Here is a 23,592-nt window from a genome sequence, read left to right as displayed (position 1 = left end):
AGAATCCCAGACTGGTTTGGGTTGGAAGGAACGTTAAAGCTCATCCAGTTTCAATCCTTGCAGGGATAGGGTAGCCACAGCTTCTCTGAGTAATCTGTGCCAGAGTCTTACCACCCTCACAGGGAAGAGTTTCTTAATATCTAATCTAAATCTCCCATTTGTCAGTTTAAAGCCATTCCCACTTGTCCTGTCCCCACAGAGCCTTGTAAAAATCCATGTTCTTGTTTCTCCAATTTTAGAAGTAGCCACAGACTACAAAAATCAAACAAGGACCAGTAATAAAGCATATACTTACGCTGGTCAATGATGACTTTCTCCATATTTTCCTTCAGCTGGTTTGTGGAGTGCAAGCGTTTCACTGTGCTGTGTAACTTCTTCTCTTGCTCACACAGTTTCTTCCGTAATCTAAATATTTCTGCTTTCATTCCATCATCCTAAATTGAGAGAAAAAAATGTAATATTAAAGTATTATATATAAGTATATTTTATATATATATATACATACATACATACATATGTCAGTATTATATAACAGTATATTGTGCATTGCTAAATACTTTTGTACAAGCGCCTTTAAGCTTCCTTAGAAGAGTGAAACATCACTGATTGCCTGTCCTTCTGTGTTCACTTCCCCAGTGACATACATGATTTCCTATGATATCTGCCAAGAGACAACTATAATTCTGAACCGGTTTTTAGTGCAATTCATTTTCCTTCTAGTTCTGAGAAAAGCCTTAACACGAGTGTCTATTTTTGTTTTTCAGCCTCCAGACCTCTCTTCCTTTTTTGTCCTCCTCAACTAGAAAATGTAAGGAAGGCCAGCGCTACGGGATCAGCAAGTATCCTCCCTACCGGGTTCAGAGATTCCAGCTTCCTTCTCCAGTGTGCTGTTAATAGTTGATGCTACCTTTATTCAGGAGCTAAAAAACATTGTACAAATGACTGGGACAGTTATATTGCAAAATTATTTAACAGTGTCACCATTTAAGCTTCAGTTTTCAACATTCCAACCAAATCAGTGTTAGTATTTTGTATAACAGGACTATGAGCAGCCCTGACATAGTCTGCCGGTATCATGGATCTTGATTCTCATGCAAACTTAAGCTTGTACATTTACTTCTTTTCTTGTTGTGCCACTTGTTAACTAATAGTATCTTCTGGAATTTGCCCCTGGCATTTAGCTCTTCAGAAGAACTGATTACTCACAACTCCTGCGGGGCTGAAGAGAAGGCAGTGAATGCTCAGTATCTTTTAGACTCAAGCTTCAAGAGACACACTGCATTTAAAGACATCAGAAACAATCTAATATCCTTAAGATCTTCGGATGTTAGATAAGAAACTCCAGGAAAGATTCTATTAGGCTCTAATTAGGTGCAGTCCTGGGAATTCAGATACTCCACATGTTAAGGTTGGATTTTCAGAAGTGACTGATCCAGATCAAGAAGGTTTAAGATCTCTCTAACATAAAAGCATCAGATGCATCACACACCATGTGTGTGAGCTATGTTCAGATACTGCAATCCAGGCCAATATAAAGCTGTCTATATAGATGATACACATGATAAAAATGGAAGTATACACACTTGTCAAGACATCCTAAATATGGAGCTGAAACATCAGTGAATATATTAGACAGCAGAGTTCATTCTTACTGGTTTTGTGATTTTACACATTGAAGGATGCTAGAAAATAACAGCAAAAATGTTATGAAAATGATATAGAAAATATTTACTTTTCCTAACATTTGGGGTTATTTTCCCAGCAATATCCTGCTTCTTTTAAGGAAACACATACAGAAACCCCTCAGTGAAAACACTTTAGATTCATTTTCAGGCCAGACTTTGAAACAAGTTTCATTGCTGAGCAGTGGTATTATGACAGTATAGATAATTCATTCCTCATTCAGTTTACTTCCATTCATTTGCATAGTGCAATCTTTTTAGTTAAAATGTTATAAAACTTGTCTGGGGCTTTTGTCACACTTGTAAAAAAGCATTCTATTTTATATCTTAGGCACGCAAAATGTAATCTGAGCTACATTCTCCTTTTACATCAAAGTTGCTGAAGTTTCTCTTGTTACTAGGATATACATAAACGAATTGGGTTCTATAGCAAGGACTCCAAACTCTTTCTTGATGAAATGGAGCATTTGCCTGCCTGGGTTTCCTGTATCATTACAGATTACCTCTGTACTATACAGTATATGTAAACAGAAGTGTAAATAAACAGCTTAGTATGCAACGTGATAGAAAGACAACACACATTCAGCCTTAGCCTTCAGTGATGGGAGCTGTAAATCCATGTGGCCAAAGATATCCAAGGTTCAGGGGTTTCAAAAGATTTTTCCCAAATGACACATTACAACAAGAAAAAAAACCCCAAACAGGCAAAAACCCCCACAACCAACCAACAAACTGCACTAAAACCCACAACCCACCCCCAGAATGAAGCACAACAGTACCTGAGTGCCATGCGTGGTACCGTGTACACCTTTCAGTGGAAGGGAAACTCTCCAAAGGAGTTTGAGTAAACGTGCAGCCTCTTCTAAGATCTGCTGTACTGTGTGAATATTTGCTGAAAAGCTCTGCAGTGCTGCCTGCTCTGGTACCTGTGGCACAGGATTAGAGACATGGTAAATTTTATGCTTAAAACCTTATGAAAATGTAATCTTAATTAATGGTTTAAACCCCCTCGGTATTCTGATTTCGTATTTAAGATGATGTACACAGCTATTGTGTGCCACAAAAGCTAATTTGTTGGTTTGCAAAGACTGCTGAATTATGCATTATCTGAGAATCTCAGGGAGGGAGGGGATTTATCCTAATCAATAACCATGATTAATAATAGATTATATTTACTGGAGTTGCTATGCCACATGGTAATCGTTGGCAACTCTCTCTCCATTTGCATTTTGTGTCATGTTATTTGAAAGTCAAATGATTACAGACATCAATTTAAGCAATATAGATGTTTCTTCCTTAGCAGACCCTTTAAACTGTTCCATTTAATGCTAAAAGAACTATCAGGACACACATAAAATGTTTTCCTCTGCTGACAGATGAGAAAATCAAATTGAAGAAATTGCATAAATGTGAAATAAAGGAGGGGAAGAATGCAAGGGTTGGAAATGAACTACCAGAGCAATGGTGATACAGAAGGGGGAAGGGTAATGAAAGAAAAGCATTCACAGTTCCTGCCCCGTGCAGTATTCCATTTGAATATGTATTTAGCATTGTTATCTAACCAGAACCCTCCTGCCACATAAAATAACCCATTTGCTAAGTAGTCTGAAATTTCAGTGATGTAAAGCTTGATAGGAAACTGCAAATAGTGAAACCTGCTTTTATCTTTACACCAACAACACAAGTTACAAACTTAGCCAGATTACTTTTGCAGTCATTATCAGGGTCTTAACTAAGTCATTTGAAAATATATGATACTTCAGAGAGTCTTAAGTGTCATTCAGACATCATTTTACTGTGTGAGCACACATGTGATCCCACAAAAAGTTGTTCCAAATTGGTGAAGACTGCATCTTCAATACCTTTACTAATTAGGACTGGCAAAATAAGTAATGCAGATTTATCCAAGCAGTTCAGACTTTCTGGTTTTTGAAGAGCAATGGGCATGGTTTTTTACACATTTATATTATCATAAAATCATAAGGGTGAAAGGACCTTCATTAGTCACCTCATTTACTTTCCCACTCCAAGGTAGGAAAGCATTACATGTAATTTTTCAAGCATTCACATAATCTGTTCTTACAAGCACCCTCCATTCCAGTGTTTCATTATTTTTACCACTGGCATGTGTTTTAAATGCCTGATCCAGGCTTTTCTATTGTGGTTCCTTAGCTCCTTATTAACTGCCATGGACATGTACAGATTGTTCCTTCCCTGTTGAAGCTTGTAGGTAGATTCATCTTATTCAGTCCACTCCAAACCTGCTATCATCAACTGTATCCAGAAATTAACAGTATTAAATAAGAAAAATTAGCATTAACAAACACTAGTTCTCTTGATTCTAGAGAAAAAGGATTGACATTATTCAATACAAAGCAAACATTTTATTGGTTTAAGAATTATTATGTTTTAAGACTACAGCAAGAGGGCTGTGATTTGATACCGCTGTGTCACACGTGGCACTGCCTTAGTGACAGTGTTTAATCATTAATGGGATATTCAAGCTCCTGACACTGCTCAAGCATTTGACTGCTTCCACAAATTGGAAACATATTAAAAAGCTTCCCTAATACAAAACAAGCCTCATTAGTATACATCAGTCATTGATGTACAGTTATAATCTGGTGTTACCAAGTGGGGAACTTCATCAGCTGCATATCAGATTTCTTTTAACTGTCTCATACTTCCTGGGTTTATGCCAAGTCTTCATTACAAGAAAATCTCCTTTATTATTTTTATGCTTAGGTTACTGGCATATACCCCTAATTTAAGCCCTTTCTAAAGCATTGCAGTTTTTTGTTCGTTTTGTTTGGCTTTATTACTTCCAGTGTAACAATCACCCATTTCCAGAGTGAAAACAAGTAGTTTCACCTCATTTCAAGTTGCAAGTAGAAGTGTGATTGCTTATTAAAGGACCAGAATTAACTAATTCACCCATAGCTTCATTAACCCAGAATCACAAATAGGTGCCTGCATCCAGATGAAGCTTGTCAGGCTGGAGGTGTCCTGACAGAGTGACTCAGTTGCCTGCTGCACCATTAACCTAGTTCTTTGCTTTTGTAAGCTACGCATTTTGCACCTCTAGGTAAAATTCACCATCCTTTAACAGCTCTCAGTGCCTACCTTTATTCCAGGCTCCTGCAGTTTCGTACCGGTGACCTCTCTTAAAGGAATCTCCATTTCTGCTAAAACCTGTTGCCCTTCTGAAATCTGCTTCCGTAGAGCATTATAATCCTCAATCAAGCCAAGAACGTGGCGCCCATTTTTGTCTGCCCACATCCGATGCCCAGGCACGAGGCGAGGGGTGCAAGCTGTGCTGGAGGATGAGGTGCTACTGCAGTGTGAAGTGCTGTCTACGTCGTCTTTAGAGGCCGAGTGTGTACCTGGAGCAGAAAGAGAGTTTTAATTCTTACATGTAGAACTAACCATTGATTCTATGACACTAGACTCATCTTAAACAGCAGGTCTGGGTCATTGATAACACACACGTTAAGGATACATTGAGGTGTACCTGGTTTCACTAGTGAAATGCAGTGTCCATGCTTCTGCACCTCACAAATCTTTCTGCTGGCAGCAGGGCATTTGCAACGATTTTCTATATATAAAAACAGGACAAGGGAGAGTACATAACATTAACATGCATAAAAACAATTCATAACTCTGTCTGTTCCCTTTTTTTGCTGATGCTGCATTTGGACTCAGGAAGCAGAGAAACACAGTTAATTTTGTAGCACCGCACCATCTATCTTCCAGTATTTACCCACATTTATCTTTTTAGCATCTATCCCAAGTCCTAGGTACTTCCCAAAATCAAATCTAAAATACTTGCTGATGAAGACATTTTAATCAGCAAATGCAATTTTCTCATTAACGCCACAAGCATGACACCTTCCACAGCTATAACATAAAGATCATATCTGTATTCCCCACTCTTCAGACCTTCCAAATTCACTAAGTACCTAGGAGTAAAGACTAATCACAGCACATGTAAAAAGCAAACAAATTCAGCTGTTGACATTCCAAAGAGTTTTTCTGGTCCATATCAAACCAAGCTGTTATAATTCAATTCACCACTTTCTGAAAGAAATAAGGAGCATCTCCAGTTCCTCTCTACCTGACACAGGTCAAAAGCAACATCTAGGTTTCTATCTAGAACAAATCAAGAACAAATGTAATTCGGGGATACTGATGCTATATGTTCCCCACAATAGCTGTTCCACACCTACTTGATCATGACTGGCCCTAGGAAACTGTCCCCATATGGAGCATAGACTGTAATTTAGTGTTCAAGTATGAAGCGCACAGAGAAAGGCAGCAACCCATAAATGTTACTTGCTACATTCAGCATCTTTCTTGTACAGAGTTATGCTCCTTATGTATTTTATCTGAAGTATGATTCTGACTGGATGTATGTCCAGCCATGAGACAGACACACAAATAAGGTGGTAAAAACCCCTGTTGTGTCTCACAAGCTCTCACATTAATCCTCTGGCTGATGCTGCTCTGGGTGGTACATAAGATTTAAGTAGTCATATTTAGCTGTACGGACCCAAAAAGCCCCATTATTATTGGTTCCCATAACACGATGTAAACCTACAAGCAGTAAGAGAGGTGGCTTTATGCTGGAAGTATGTAAAGCTGTTACTATGCAAAATACTTCAGCAGCAAGGAAAGAACATTCTTGTGCCCTCTGTATCCCACATACATCTATATTGGGACTATAATCTAACCCTGAGTGTAAACACTACATTTTCCCTGATTTGCTAAAGCAGAATCACTTAACAGTGATTGAAATAAAGGTAAAGTATTCCTCAAGGGCAAAAAGGGAGCAACTGATTTATAAAAAAAACCCATTTAGTGCACTTATTGATCATTCTTGAGTAATACATACTTGCCCTTAGCAAACATTATAGAGCTCTGCATCAAAAAAAGAACCCCCAGGTAAGCAAAATGTATGGCAATTTAATATAGACAGCCTTCCATCCCAGAGCCTGTCTGCAAATGCTTTTCTGGAAGGAAAAGGAAGTGACAGTTGGAGGCTGTAAGACAGTGTGTATTTCACCACCCTGTGAAATGCTCTAAGAGAAAAGGGATCTGGAAGGCTGATGGGCAGCTCCTACACGTACAGTCGATGTTGTACAAGGCTTTAAGAGCATCTGTAAAGGACAAGGCACACGTTTTACAGGGTAACAAAAGCATGTATGGCACAGTACCGTTCATTCCTGCATAATGCTGAGATTCTTGTCTCAAAAGATAGTTGATATTTAGAGCTGACACTGCTTTCACTTCCTCTTTCTTGTCTTTTGAAAGCTGTTCCTCTAGCTTTTCATGCAAAGACTTGTTTGTCTCGATGCTCCTCTCAAGTTGCACTCGCAAACTCTGTATTTCAGTCAACAGCTCATGTAAGTCAAGTGGATTATTCTGATCTTTCCGGAATTCTTCTGCTGCATCACATCTGGGATCTGAGACAATTTGAACAGAAACACTTCACATCTTTAACAATTAAAATAATATTTGCTAGGATCAGAATGCTGAGCAAATAAATTATAGCCAGCCTTATCCTTGGTATTACGAATTAACTACAAACAGCATTAAGATAATGGTTCGACAAAAAAACATGTCTTAATTGCTTTTACCCTTGAAAGATTTAAAGAGCCCCAAATTATCTTTCACTTTGTCCATAAAAGCTAAGAAGCCAAATGCAAAAAAAAAAAAAACCACAATAAAAACCAACATGAAGAGGATTTACAAAGTGCATTAATGCACAGTCTGGGCAAGGAAAAAGAATAGGTAATCTTTGAGCTCAGAGGAGGGATGAAGTAGACTTGGGAGTTTCATTTTATACACAGAATAGCAAAGGAAATAATAGTGATCACCTGGCAACCACAGGAACAAATCTGAACCTGGAAAGCAAGGGCTGTGTTTGCCTTTCCATAGAAGGAGGTCAGTACACAAACAATTCCATGTATTCTTTCATGCTGAAATCCAACTGTTCTCCAGACAGTGGGGAGGTGCTCAACTGCATGGGGATTGTGCTGCTACTCTCTAATTACATTACCAGTTCTGCAAGGAGATTTAGTTCCATCCTTGAGCCAACTTTGGCTTAAAGCCTTATGCCAACAGGGCTCTTCTGCTGCAGCTATGCATGAAATACAAGCGATGGCAGGGCATATTACTTAAAGAAGCAGGAAGAAAAAAATCAACTTTTACAAGCACATCCAGTGGGAAATCTGATGGATACTATAATGAGTAAGCAGCAACGAACAGCATTCCACTTCTTTACCTAACCACACCAACAGCTATGTGATTGTATGGATTTCTTAAAAGGGGTAGGGAGAACATATATGTCAGTGTCACTCCTACTCCTCACCTTTAGTGACAGAAAAGCAGGCAGGAAGTAATTAAACATCTTGTTCAGAAGGCAGTGCCAGCACTTCTGCCCTCCCTAGGGAGAAGACACTACCCTTGGATTCAGACAAGAGAAAGCACAACCTGAGTAAGCACTACCTGTGAGGATGCAGCAGCATGTGTTTAGGTGACAAGTAAATATCAAATTCTAGATGACAGGTAAAGCTCCCCATGAAGCTTATCCAGCCGGAGCCAATGAACCTCAGTATTTGTTTTTAGCTCAGCTAAAAAGATAAAGGAAACTTGGGTGTGCCAAGTCAGAACATAGCACAAATCTCAACCTCACAGCTACATTCCAAAGGTAAAAAGCAGTATTTTATCAAGTTGTCAGTTCTTTGCATAGCAGAAGCAAGTAGAAACAGCAACCTAACCAACCGTCCTTTTGACAGGGTCATATTCAGAGCACAAAGGGTTGTAAGGGCTAAGGGTGTAGAAACGATGTGCATTTATACCTGTCCTCTTCCTTCTTGCTTCTTCCAGCTTCTCATAAACCTTGATCTCAGTTCGGAGCGACTGCAGTAACTTCTCATTCTCAGAGAACTGATGTTGCTTTACATTAATTTCTGTTTGCAACCTGTGAAATCCCAGTAAATACCTAGGTTAAAAGTTCAATTTGCTTCAAAATCTAAAACGCATTCCCCCTTCCTCCATCATTCTTCCCTTGCCTTTCGAATATATCTATGCACCTCATTCATGTTAATGGCTATGGCTAAACACGTGCTTGTCACACTGACAATTTTCTTCTCTAAATGAATGTCTAAATGTGGACAGAATCAATACCTGTTTAACTCATTACGACTGCTGTAAATTTGACATGTCAGATATCTGGTTTCATCTTCCTTTTGGCCAATTTGTTTTTGCAGCCTTTCATTTTCTCTCTTGATACATTCATAATCCTCATGAAGATGCTCAATGATTGCATTCTTTTTAGAAAGAGATTCTCTCAGCTTTTCATTTTCCTTCTGCTTATCTGAAACAAGAAGAAACACCAGGTATTTACAAAGCCCACAGCCCACCAAAGCTATGCTCTTCAACAAAACCAGCTTTTTCAGAGACTGCCAGAAAATCACAGCTGCTCTTTTGAGTTTTAGGATCTCAGTATTTCAATTTTCTAACGACTTTTGCTAGATACATTTTCTGTAATAGAACTTACAATAGCTAAATAAAAACCTGTGAAAAGCCTTATAAGCCAAATGCCCCCAGCACCTCTTGGGATTTGGTCAGAAGGACAGTATTCAGCAACTAGTGGATCCCGAAGCAGGCACATGAATTTTGCCAATCCTTGCAAAATAATGGATATGACTTCTCTTGAGGAAGAAAAGATCTCAGCGGGATTGCTTTAGGGCACTTTGTATCCATGATCCTCCCTGTCCTCTCCTTCCCAGCCCTATTCATCTGCCAAACGTACCATATCAGTCCTTCCCTTGGCACAAGCCATTTCGCCAACTGGTCCTGTGACATGGAACTGCTGAGAGGGACAACTGAACATTGAGACAGCTACAATCACAGAGGCTTATCGGGACCCTAAGTTTTCCATGATCTTACATTTAGCACTGGAAAAGACAGTGTCAATCTTGGCAATGAAACAATCATTCCACCTCCCAATAGTTAGAACCCTTCCCTCACCTTCAGTAGTCTTGTTGAAAGCGTATGAAAATGGTAATCCCCACATGTTGTTAAAAACGTACATCACCAGCCCTTCACTACTGAAAGGCCAAGTTAGGACTATAGACAGAAAGCACCTGAGAGCACAACATGCAGGAGGTATCTAAGAGGCTTCTCTTTCTCTAGTGCATCCAGGACTAAAAGGAAAAGAAGCTCCCAAACTCCAGAAATACTGACATTATTTTTACACGCAAGGGCAACAATGTTCTATTCATCATGGTTCTTATAGGAAAGAAGTCCTGATATTATCAGATCATACTGTCAACATGGAAACAAAAGCAGGAATATATTAATTAAACAAGTAGAACTTGAAGACACCGATAAGCACCAAGATGCACCAGAACAAATAAGGGAATACGTAACTCTGGAAGAGGCACCAGTGCTTTCACACAGCCTGAAATCATGGAGACTTATAAACTAATTGTGGCTTTAAGCTGCTTCTAAAAACCTACACGGTGAGTTGTTCATTGTCCTGAGGGAAAAGGAGAGGGAAGACTTTAATATTCTCTCTTCACAGGTGTGAAAATGAGGGAAGTTGAAAGTTAAACTCAGAGATTACAAATACTTACAAATGGATTTCCTCAGTTCTGTTCTCTTCTGAAGTTTCCAAAAAGATGGCTTGGTCATAGAATGATGGAATCGTTAGGGTTGGAGAGGACCTTAACATCATCTAGTTCCAACCCTGGACTGGTCTGTCCAGTCAAGCCTTTGTAGCAGACTATGGAATCTAAGTGTAATTAGTTTGCTTCCCTTTGCAACTGTTCTGTACTGACTGGTCTCATTTTGCAGCAATAATGCTATCCTATGGATTGTTTTTAAAAGGGTTTCAGAATGGAAGCATTGAGAAAAAGGAGGAAGAAAATGGCAATAAAAGGCACAGGGGGAAGAGGAAAAAGAATGTAGAGAACCAAAAGGAATGCAAAAAGAAACATGGAGAAATGAAAGGGAATATCAAATGGAAAATGCTACAAATTAACAGAAAGAAGGGGTATTACTGCTGCTTCTTTATCACTGTTAACTCCAGTTTGAATGCTTACAGCTGAGCATGGAATTTCAGGGGTGGGAAGAACAGTTAAGTCAGTTTAATGAATGGCCTGTTAATATTTCATTGTTTTCTGATGTGGAATGACTTGCAGTCATTCTTACCTCTGGATCCTTTTGCTAGCATTGCATTCAGAACCTGATTTTGCTTCCTCAGGAAATGTATTTCAGAAGTCAAGGAATTATGCTGCTCTGAGCCATGGTTAAAAATGTTTGCAGAACCTATAAATATATACAGAAAAGATGATTTATGACTTATCTCTAGGTCATTAAAGATTAAACCTTCCAGACAAGAACAATTTAAGAAATTGCAGAAAAACATGTTATGAAAGAGATTTCTCCCCTCTCTATTTTGAAGGTTATCCCCACAGACTAAAAGGCAGTTCAGGTTAATGCCAAGTAATTCAAAGTACCTCTCATTGCTGGACAACCATTACCAAAATGGCAAAATTATCCCTGGCAGTCCTTATCTATCCACTAATACTCCAACAGGACAAAATGCAGGAGGATTTTGTGACATTGCTATTCGTTGAAAGTTATGCAAACTGGAAGGTTTCCTATATGTGTCAGCCTGGCTCTGATCATACCCTCTTGTATTTAATGATACCATTGCAAAGGACCACTGGATTCTACCAACTAATCCACGGTGTAGGAAGTAACATTGCTAGTCTGGCAACAGATTTGTTACCGCACGAGTCTAGAACACAAGGCTGGAGACACTGTTTTTGCCTCTGATTACAAACCAAGAACCCATTTATGAACACAGGGATGAAGATTCATCCCTCTTAAATTCATGTGTCTAAAATTTAGATAACTGAGCCAGTGTGGATCAACCATCATGAGGAGAAATGGGCACCGCCATAGAGATGCTCATTAATGTGTCTTCTCTGCAGATGAGACGCCCTGTCCTCCAAAGGGAAGTACTACTCTCCAGTACTTCCATGAAAAGTTCTGAGTAACCAGCACAGACTTAGATGTCTATCTTTTAGAAACTTAAGAATCCTACTCTGAGGATTTTTCTTACTGCACTAGTTGTATAAAGTGTTAACTTGTGTATCCAGTCAAATTCAGCCTAGGTTATCCTCACAATGAACTGTATCTTTGCTACTCATCCCATAGCAATGTGTAATGTTACAGTACAGTCTGAAAAGGGACATATTCCACTCTCATGGGGGCTGCCTCTGAAATCAAGTCAAGTAACTGTTACTGCTCTTTATAACCTGCTTATAGTCAGTAAAACACTTCAGGACCCACTGGAATTAATGTTACTATTAAGAATAGTTTTCAGTTGATTGGTTATCCCAGTATATCCTACACTTTAAAGCTTCAGACAACTACATGAGTGTCAACTATTTGGTTAATGGAGAAATAACCAGCTGGCACAAAAATTAGCTGAATGTATGAGGAGGATGCCTTTCAGCTCTGGCAGTTCACTTCAATTTGATGTGCTGCACTTCCTCTGAGTAATCTCATTTTTATTGTAATCCCAATTGAAGCTTTTACCCACTACCTAACTGGGGTGTAGTGTGCCATGATATGCACCTCTTGTCGTTACTGAAAGACTCAAAGGCTCTAGAAGCCTGGCACTAATGGCATTTTACTATCTATATGTTAAAGAGTAGAAGTAGCTATGTGAACTCAAAAGGCTTTTCCCTTTCAGATCCTAACAAAGCAATTCAACTTGAAGTGGCAAGGCTTGATGGTCTCATCTTGATTCTAATTTAATTTATTGCCCATCACCCAGCTTTATCCTATTTGACAAGTTATGCTATCACAGTTCTACTGAAAGGCTTTAGAATATAACTACCAGTTATCTTACATAATAAGGGATAATGTAGAGCCAGTGGTAATAGGGCCACAATCCTGCAATTTGACCCACTGCCGAGACGACTACTTCTGTGCAGAGCCCTGCTGACATCAATTACGCTCTCCATAGATGCAAAAGGTCCATCTAACCACAGTAAAGTGGAGCATCAGGGCCTACAATTGCAATACACTTGAGTCTTCATTATGTTTTGTGCTGAAAAAAGTGAGTGCTAAGGAAGCGTACCTTGATGGCTTCAAACACTGACTGAAAGACAGGCACTGCTGAAAATCACAGCCAAGAGGAAGGCAGTATTCATTCCCAGTAAAGCAAAATAAAGGCATACTAAAGCTGAAGTCCGTGTAGATACATTAGTTACTTATGGGCTAAAAATAAGGCAAACAAAACCCCCTTTTAATGTTAGCTGCCATTAATAAGATCTGAAACCTTGGAAACTCAAAATTAGACCTTTGATTTGATTTGGAAGCCTAACATTTGAAATTATAGAAGCAATTATTTCAGTTCTCCTTGCACTACAAACCTCAGCTCTACAGTAACGATGCAGTCATTACCAGCATTCGAGTCATTTATAGAATACTAGAAGCCCAGAGGCATTTAAACACTTACAGAATCTAAATATTAGAAATAGTATAGCAAAAATAGTGGGCAGATGTATGTACATACATCCATCTAGTATTTAGCAAACAAGAATAAATCTATGCATTAACTTTGATTGAACAAACAATAATCACATGAATTTAACAGGCTTTCATCAGCAATTAAGTATGCTACAACTTGGTTTTGGCTTTTGATGGAAAACAAACTAAGGATATTAAATTAAACATTGAACTATTAAGTCCGAAAGCTAAAATCTGCTTCTGCTTCACTACGGGACTCATTTTTACCCTTAAAGCCAAAAAAAGCCCAACTATTAGTTAAAAAAAGGCATCATTACTAGGAGAGAAGATATCCATATTGATAACATGAAAGAGATCTTCAAAACAAACAGGAAGCACTGAGAGATCACAGTAACAAAAATGAGCTGTTCTAACAGGTAGCTCCTTCTTTCTCTTCCAGATTTCCCCTCCATGCATTTGTAGATGCACTAAGGCAACAAGAAGACAGATGGAAGGTAAAAGACAGTTTATAAAGAAAATATACTTTCACTGCATTAATGGATGCCCTTGCCAGAATCTTTATGAAGCTGTAAAAGAGTTGGAAGTGTTTCAGTGTGGTTATTTCATGGGAACAGTATGCCTTTCCAGCAGCGTAAATACTTCATGAATGAAATGGATGCTTTTATACACCTTTCCATCACTGTAAATTATTCCTGAAAGCCAACTGCTATTTGCAGGTAGTCTCCATTTAAACAACAACAGAAGTGGATCATGGGGATGATGTAAAACATAATGAATCTAATGTCAACATTAGTGAAACTGAGTAAAAGGAAAGCATGTAGGTATTTATTGCCTGCTTCCAGTCTGAGTAATATTGCATATTAATCAGTTGTCCTATGGGGAAAAACGTGGGAAGGAGAACAAGAATAGAATGAAGATTAGGAAAGTATGCCTGGTACGGTGTGCTTGAAAAGGTGCTGCAAAAGCATCCCCAGTGAGAGCCTGGCTACCCTCCTGTGAGAAGTTTTAAACCACAGAGTTTGGGTTTCAAAGACGCTGAATACAAGCAATGGCGCGCTGTGACTCTGAATTTGCATGCCTATTTTTAGTGGTTTTCATCCACTGCTTTATTTTAGAGTTTGGAATGAAAACCAATTTCCATCAGTTACTGTCAGGTATTTCTTATTAATTTGGGATGTTATTTTGTGCAGAAGACATTTCTGACACCAATCAATTCAAATGGCAAGCTGGACCTAGGCTCTTGTCTTACAGATATTTTGTCCCTGTATGTGCATACAAGCTGGCTTCAAAGCACTCAGAAAATTCCAGAAGAGGCATCTCCCAACAGTCCTGTTAGCAGTGGTGCTGTACTGACCACCTCAGGTACACATGGACTAGGCACAGGAAACTTAATTCCACAAAATTCCTACTTTGGATCAATAGTAGCAATGTAATTTAGAACAAAGCACCACCTCCTATATTCAGAGTGGGTCCAGGCCTCACTGAAATTGTGTTGGTACAATGGGCTTCCTCTCCTGCAACTATCCCTGGCTGCACATGGCAGAGAATGAAAAGAAGATGACATCCTAGAATCCATGATCATTACAATAATGATATCCCAAAGGCACAAAAAAGGAACAACAAAAAAAGCAGGCTATTTGTTGATAACAGAAGTAGAAAGGTTTCAATTCCCTGTTATGAAATTCAAGCACAGCATCATCAAACACCATAAAACTACCTGGTTGTCCTGTTCTCTCAGCACTACATGCAATTGTAGGTTTGAGGCTGTGTGGTGTTAACTCACAGAGGCAGAAATAAGATTTGTGCTTCAGTCCTGGACACATTTCAAGCAATGGACTTGAGGAAGAGGCACTTTAAGTCTCTATTAATGCTACTGTACACATAGCACGGTGAAGCTCTGTCTGCTGCGGGAGCTCAAGATGCAGCAGTGCTCAGAGAAAGACCCAGCATTTTCCAGATGTGAAGGGGTGGGATTTAGCCTAAAAAGCACACAAAACGTTTCCAGCAGGATTTCATCCCTTGGGCTTTAAAGCAGGAAAAGTGGATTTTGTTTGCTATAGAATAAATCCTTACCTTGATCTAGTTCCTTGTCCGTTACTTGTCTCTCAAGCTGCTTCCTCAGTCTCTCATTAGTTTTTATGGAGTATTCTAAACGTTGTCTCAGGATTCTAATTTCTTGCAGATGCTCCATTAGTAACTCTAAATAAACCAACAGACCACTTCTTATTCAGAGTAAACGACTGTATTCCCTTACACTGTGTACTCCTGTCAAATCTAATGTGAGTTAACACTAAAAAATAATACAGAACTGTTCAAACTGGTATACATTGAGTATCTGACACCACAAGAACCTTTTTCCATATGAAAAATGGAATGAAAACTCCATGTTAACTTAAACAACAGCCCAGTTTGAAGGCTCCTTAAACAACTTCTTTCTACAAAACTGTAGTAGATAACAAATTTGCCCAGTTAAAACATTGCCGGTACTGAGAAACAAACCCAAGTTCTGCAATGCAGCTTCACATTCAGGCTCAACACACCAACAGTATGTATTTTATCTTCTAATAATGGGAAGCTTACCAGAGTAACTCAGATATCTATTTGACTTTGACTTACACGATGCATGCCACAATAAATACATCTCTTCTACCAAATTTCATTACTGTACCTTTCCCTTCTTGCTTTCCCATTCTACAATTTTTCTTCCGTTGGCTGTGAGCTTCGGCTTCACTCAGGAACTTATCTGTTCTAACTGTCACCATCTCATTTGTCAGTTTATCCATGTCACACACTCCCGGTTTACTCTGCAGTATTTTCCTCCTGAACAGCATGTGCTATCTCAGCTATTAAATTTTCATCGCTGGCTATAACAAACTACTGCATCAATTGTGCTTAGTGAAACTATCCAGGTCAAACACGACGCTACTTATTAATTATGCAGCACTTACAATTCTCAAGGAAACATAACACTGGCTTTTATAAAATTAGAAAATCTCTCTTTTTCTATGTAATATTCTCTTGACAATTGTCTGTTTTCCCCTTATAACATGTCTATTTAAAGACCGTCTGGAGTACTGTAAAAAGATGGTAGTCTAAAACAACAAAGACACAAACCATCCAAGCTAATTTTGTTTCAAACAGGAGGCAGTTCAAATCGTTGTCATCTCTAGATGTCTTATTACTGAAATTGCAATGATTATGCCAAGATCCTGGAAAGCTGAAGCAGACAAACATTCTTCATTATTTCTTAATTAGTTCCCTGGTGTCTTATTTAGGGCATTTTTCCCAATATCCAGTGAAGATTCACTGGGGGAATAAATTACCTGGGGGAAACTTGTTTGGCAGAAGCGCCAATGTGCCATGCTGTCCTTCTAGGTCGTGCCTGGGCTCGGGTGAGCCAAGAGATGACTTTTCTGACAAATCAAAGTCAGACAAGCTATGAAGAGCAGATGGTACAGGTGATTCCTCCTTCAGTTGCTGGTACATAGCGGTGTTCTTCTCATTATCCCTTTTGTGCCAAACAAAGTGTTTTCAAATATAGAAATTGGTTTATTACTTTAGCAGCATGAATAGAGAACACAGTGGCAAATGTACAGGAGTGAATTTATGTGACAGAACATGACAAACCACAGTAATAGATCACAACTGAAATCCGGACCTCACTGAAGTCAGCAGGAAGAATCAGTGGACTTTCAGGCCTGGTTTATGCCCCAGCACTAGGCAGTTATCATTGAGTTAAGGGGACCTCAAGCTGCCTTGAACAGGTAGCTCAGGATTTCTGTAGCACAGAAGAATCCCAGGCTGGCATAAAACCAACACATGCAGCATAACACCACCTGCTCTCTTCACCTTCAGCACAAGGGTGATAGAGAACAAACTGCACCAGCACCATGCTCCAGTCATCCTGAGCCAGCCCCCAAGGTCACAGCAACAGAAAGGTGGCTGAGTATCCCTCCTGGCAGCTGTAATTAGGGTAATATCTGAGCACACACAGTGTCTTATGGCACTTGTTTTGTTTGTTCATGAAAGAAACAAACCTGGTAGCTTGATGATTCTCAGTATCTCAGTGTGATGAGAAGTGGGGGGAAAAGGGCCTTAATTTCTTTTCTAGGGATATTTTATTAACTAAATGGATATTAATGAAACATGCACCATAAGCAAAGCCCTCCAGAAAGCAAAAGAGTAGAAGTTGTGCTACAAAACATGGAGCATTCAGTTGCACTCTTACCTTTGAGCTAATTCATAAAGTATAGTAACTTCTGCCCCTATTGCTTCTCCTGCAAAGCAGAAAGATCTGGTTAAAAACAGATATTGAGAATGATACTTTTCCCCCCCTCTCCTTCTTCAAATATTTATATACAGAATGGTAAATTAAGGAGAAATTAGAGAAGCCAACAGATACCCAACACACTGTGTATTAGTGTCAAATGCACACCTATTTACAGCCCAGCAACAAAGCAATATTCTCTGGAGAACAAAAAGAATTACAAGGTACCACAGGTGCCACATTTTATGGCTTTGGTGTTTCAGTTAGCACAGAGATGTAAAATATTGCGCTATATAGCAAAAGGATTAGGCCTACATGCTATTATTTCTTCAATAAAAAAAAATACATAAACCCAATTCCATCACATTTGGATTTTGTCCACCCGGGCTCACCAGTTATCCTCAGTAAAGGGGCATACACAGGATTTTGCCTGCAATATTCCCAATGGCGCGCACAAGCACAATCCAGTGCAAGAGAGCTGGATTCAGACACTGATTTAACAAAGGAAATAAGAGTTCCATGGTGTCCCCTTAGCTCCCCATATTCTGACTTTTTAGTGCCTTTAAGCAGAGGTGGAAGGCAAGAGTTGCACAGCTGCAAATGCAGGGGAATGAACTGAAGGTCAGGATGGAAACGCAGAGACAGACGGTTGTTGATGCTTCTTTACAGTCAATTCTTAGTACGCTGGCTGTTCTTTATAACCCTACAAACATCATTTTACTTTAATGTGTGATTCAGTGCAGCACCATTGTGTTAGATATATTGAATTGTCTCGGTTGTCAGTGTCTTTTCATAGTATATAGGGTACCATCTGTTGGTTTAAAGGCATTTAATGTTTATTCACTACAGAGTTTTCTCATTTGTAATGCAAGGGATCTGTAGCCACTGAAATCATTGAATACACTCAATCTTTTATTACACTATGCTATGACACAGTAGCCATAATACCTTTTTCTCATATACAACTCCTTTATATGAGCAATTGAAACTGCAACATGCTGCCACTACCTTTAATGAAACGCAGAATACAGATCATTGTATGGCTGGGGCCTGGATGGTTCTGAACAAAGTGATCTTCTGGAGCCAATTCTGGGAAGATGTGGGGTTCAGAAGCCCTATTTCAGGCCAGCTCAAGTGTTTTGCTGAGGGTGGCAGTTTTACTCTGACATCTGTGGAAGTATTGCTTTTGGGTCAGAAAGAGCAACACTGTGATCATAGTAAAAGGTCCTTCTTGCTGAATTTCACCCATGAAAGCATCCCTTTTCCAGCATTTTGCTGCTAACTTTCTCCAACTACAGACTGAGGGCAACATGTATAAAGTACTCTTCCTTCAGGTGATAAAGGTTGGTTTTGATGCTCATTTTACCAAACATGGTTGCATTTTAGCTCTCTATTATGAAAAATAGAGTGCTTTTCTTAACAAGCTGGACTACCTGGCAGCAAGATGCAGGTCTCTTAGGAAAATTACTAGAAATGGTAATTTTAATAATATATATATATAGGAATAATATATGTCCTGATGTGGTCCCACTTAAGACATTTAAGGCCTTGCCTTTCCAACTTCATGCTTTGCCAAAGAATAGGTGGCAAAACTGGGATAAACTGCTCCCATTTTTCAGACAACATGCCAGTTCTCACTGATAATTCAAAGGGCTTTGCTTACTGGTACACATTACAATGTCCTTTCCTGGGTTATACACCCCATTTAGTGCCTGGCTTTCTCTAACACAAGGACAACACTCCTCTACTTGACTTCCCCTAGGACCTCTGCTCAGAAGGCTCTTATTCTACTATTATGCCCTACAAATACGCACTGATTTGCAGTACCACAATCTCTAACTCATGAGCAACTCAAAATTCTGAAGGAATTCTTCTCCTCTGCCTTCTAACCAAACAGATTTTCCCTTTCTCCCCCTAACTGTCCATGTGCACCATTTGGGTGGGTTTCTCTGTCACATCTATGGTCCTTTTTCTCGGTACGTTGAGTGACAGATGATTTTATACCTGCACAGGATTTAACTTGTGTTATTTCTACAGGAACATCAACTGGTATTATCTCCCAGCTGTCTAATGCAAGATTCCTTGTGGTTTCTTTAAAGGAACTGGCCATAGAAATCAGCCATATCATGTATGGTTATAATCACTTCTGTATGTTAACTTCTTCTTTGACTCTAAAAGTACAGTCCTGATCTCTGCACTGCATTTACCCTTCTTGCAAATGACTGCACTTTAGGGGAAAAACTTCAGGAACTTGTAGTTTTGGGGGTTAGTTAAACATAGATTGTGTTAAAAACCAACTGTGAGAACCCTTCAACGGAGATCTGGTGCTCAGGCTCAACAAATCAGCTGGGCTGGTTCCTGATACAGAAAATCCTAAAGCCTACTTGCAACTAAACTTCTAGCAAACTAGAACAACTATCTTTTAAACGGTTAAAATATGCATATGCCGAGATAAACTACTCAAAATGGAAGGTGTCAATAGAGAGGATAACTACAGGAGTAAAATCGAGATGTACTTCCCAAGACAGTCCTCGCTATAAATCATTTAAAAACAACCAGGAGGAAGTAACGTTTTCTTTTCACTGAAAAGAGGAAAAAAACCCCTTCAAATTCCAAGAATGTTAATATATTTCAGTCAAGAAGCACAAAATACTGCTACTTACCATACAGGAATTGCCCTTCTAGCTTCCCAAACAGTAGCACACTTTGATTCAGTTGTTCACGAAAGCCTTCAGCAACATAATAATCTACATCACTGGCTTGAAGCAGTTCCTCAAAAGCTTTAATAAGGCTCGTCAGATGCTGATGGTATGTGATACAACCACTGCGGATCTCTTTCATTTGCTGGCGTTGGAAGGAGACTTCTCGAGGTTGGGAACGAACTAATGAATCATAGCTGAGAAAATGAAATTAGCTTTCAAGTCATTTTCTGACCATAAGGAACGTTTAAGTATACATAAAAAGAGAATTAAACTTCTATTCCTAAGTTATCATTTGATGTGACTCCATTTGCTTTTAAAATGCTTTCACAGCCCCACGATGAGAAATGGATTGTCTCTAACTGGTGAGTTTTGTATTTATGGGCATAATTTGTCGGTTATTATCCTTCATTTATAAGACGGGCAGAAATTAAGGTGATGACTTGTTTGTCTGCTTGAAAATAACCTGGATGGCACTCAAAGTGCCAAACGAAAGCAAGTATGAGTGAATACACAAAAAGAATCTTTTAGACTACACATATTTTTCTGACTGGTTGGGTTTTTAATTCCATAGTGAATTAAGAAGAAACCCAACAATAGCGAGCTGTCTCTTCTGTAACTTCTTGTACTTCCTGCCAGGAGCACAACATTGGACTTTGTGAGCTGATGGGTTCACCCAGTCTGAAAATTCTCCATGTCTCTGCATGTTTATTACCAGAGACTATGACCATGACAACCCCTGTAATGTCCAAACTCTTGTACTCTACACACCAGGATATAACTCTCAACGCGGACCAACTGAATTTATGCAGTTGCAAATATAGATGCTCCCTTTACAGGGCCACTGTCTGTATCACAGATTGACTTCTTTCTATAGAATTAGTGGAGAAAAAGGCAGAGGAAATGGGAAGATGCAGGGAATCAAAGAAAATATGCAGCATAAACAAAATGTACGATGGTGTGGGTTGTTACAGGATTTTTTATCATCATTGCTATAAGAAGAGATGCATAACTCACTTTTGGGCCTGTCACTTGTGACTCATGCAGTCGTCCTAGACAGTGGCCATAAAACCTTTACAGCGATCCATACTGTCTCATCCCTTAATTTACAGCTGGATCTGCCTTTGTGAAATGGATGAGGTATATTTTCAAGGTATGTACATTTATATGTACTATGAAGCACGATAGTATTTTATGTCAGTAACAGTAAGAGATACACAATAGTCCATAGCAGTGGCTGCTCAGTGTCTCCAGATATTTCTCCTCAAGCATTCTGAAGCCAAAAGGCTGAATACCTTTCTTTGTTATACTTCCTTAAGGCTCTCAGGACAATATGAATATTGGAGCGGGGGGGAAGTGTGTCACCTGAAAAAAGCCCTGAGTATGCAACAGTGTAATACTTTAATTACAGAGGTCAGCCCATCTCACAGAGTAATCTGACTTCGCTAAACAGAGGATGTCTTGCAGCAAAGGGAGGTGCGGGGAGAGACAGAGGCATCTGGCATAGCAGAGGATGATATGAGCCCATCAGAAGCGGTTCTGTTGTAAGAGAAATACTGTTTTGTACTTTGAGGCATCTTTTAACTAAACATTTCAGTGGCTGTATGCTAATGTTAGTGAAATTCAGCCTTTACTATAACAACACAGTCCTATGTGAATGAAATTATCTTCATATTGCCTTCCTGTGTTATTTGGTATTGCTGTTTACAAAAAGGAACCCAAAACAGTAATAGCTTTACTCACTTGGATGGTGGTGTTTCTCTCAGTTTGTTCTGAAGATGATACACTTCATCAAGATGCGTATTTGCAATTTGCTCTTTTTCAAGTTCTGCCTCATTTGCTGCTAGTAGTTCCTTAAGGTTTTGTGCTGTCCAAGTATCAGATGCTTTTGAAGACTCTGAATTCCTGTTTTCAGGGTGATTCTCATAATCCACCAGCTGACGGACATTAGAACACGGTTTGATTCCTTGCACAGCTCTATCTTGCACTTGCATAACATGTCCTTCCACAGGCAAGGCTGCGTCACTTAAAGCTATATTGGAAACACCACTCAATAAGAACTGGTCAGAGGTCTGTAAATGAAACACGAACATTTTGTACTTCTCAAGCTCAGACTCCATATTCTTAATTCTTTCTTTCATTTCTTCTATATCCTCTATGACTGCACAGTCATCAAGTGCATCTGTACTTGTTACACTCAATTTGAGAGAATGCAGGCACTTGGAACCTGAATATGCAGGGGCTGAGTCAATGCCCTCATGTTCTGTGGAATAAAACTCTTCATTTATCTCTTTTAATGAATGCTGGATATTCACATTGCTGATGCTACGATGATTTTGCATATCTGAAAAACAGGAGTTTTGCATGTGAATATTAATATTTCTTTATCTGACATTCTGCTCTTAACAGCACTAGAATGAATTCATTGACTTCTATAATAACAGAATACAAATGCAGAATAATTACAAGCTCTACAATATTAGTTTTGGACTTCTGACCCCTTTATACAATTTGCCCATTAATTCAACTTGCACATCAAATATTCCAACCCCCTTCTCACCTTTCAAATAAATAATAGGCAAAATACATCTGCTTTCTTTGCCCAAATGCTTGAAAATGACTTTTGCTATAGGCAGTCCTGAATCAGACACCAATGAAGCCCAGACCTTTCCAGCCACAATGATGACAACCTCAAACATAAGGCACCGAGATTTAATACTAGACTCTATGACTTCAAATGGTTCTTCCTAAAACTTCTAATTAAATACTTTCCACTCCAAAAATCTATACAAAACCAACTGGAGCAGAAAGTCAGTGGAATTGTAAAAAGATCATCAACAAAATAGTAAAACATGAAAAAAGGGCTTTAATAACTTCTTTTTAAAATCCATTAATATGTTCAGTGTTAAAGGTTTTACTGGCACTCATTTGGCATGCACGTCACATCCCTTAGCTGACTTCGCCATTCATAAGTAATGCAATCACCCCAGCTTCACACCAATAAAAGCTATATATTCCTACATATATTCTTTGTTTATAGTTCTGGGCATGTTGAGGACTTCTGTGTGTAAAGTATCTTGGAAAATGGTTATTTTCTGGTTACAAGTAAATTAAATTTTCCCCTTCTATTAGTTCTGCAAAAGATCACTATGAATTAGAACCTCCCTTCTGGGAGTCATTCATTGATCTTGCAGAGGTCTTAATATTTCCAAATTGGTTTCCATGGAGAATTCGAATGCCCAGGTTCAAGCTCTAAGTCAGTATAAAGTCTCAGGGAGGGGGGCAGCTGTATATGAAGGTCCAAGTCAAACACAAGAGAATAGAAACAAATATAACCTAAAAGCCAGAAAGATATGAAGCTGGGATATCAGCTTCTTCGAAATTCAGA

At 39.0% G+C, this 23,592-nt stretch overlaps 1 protein-coding gene across 1 annotated transcript in view; it reads right to left on the bottom strand.

Moving 5' to 3' along the window:
- The window catches only part of CDK5RAP2 (CDK5 regulatory subunit associated protein 2), an 80,091-nt gene that overhangs the window by 3,507 nt on the left and 52,992 nt on the right, over positions 1-23,592 (bottom strand). The window contains 13 exon segments of the mRNA XM_065696029.1: positions 296-434; positions 2,462-2,608; positions 4,806-5,065; positions 5,194-5,277; positions 6,896-7,144; positions 8,543-8,664; positions 8,871-9,060; positions 10,902-11,018; positions 15,312-15,437; positions 16,562-16,746; positions 17,467-17,515; positions 20,169-20,401; positions 21,948-22,548. Of these exon segments, the coding sequence (XP_065552101.1) occupies positions 296-434; positions 2,462-2,608; positions 4,806-5,065; positions 5,194-5,277; positions 6,896-7,144; positions 8,543-8,664; positions 8,871-9,060; positions 10,902-11,018; positions 15,312-15,437; positions 16,562-16,746; positions 17,467-17,515; positions 20,169-20,401; positions 21,948-22,548 (2,502 nt within the window).

The sequence above is a fragment of the Lathamus discolor genome, chromosome 15, assembly GCF_037157495.1.
Source record: "Lathamus discolor isolate bLatDis1 chromosome 15, bLatDis1.hap1, whole genome shotgun sequence".
Lineage (NCBI taxonomy): Eukaryota > Metazoa > Chordata > Aves > Psittaciformes > Psittacidae > Lathamus > Lathamus discolor.
The sequence above is the reverse complement of the archived record's forward strand: the minus strand, read 5'-3'. Positions and strand labels throughout refer to the sequence as shown.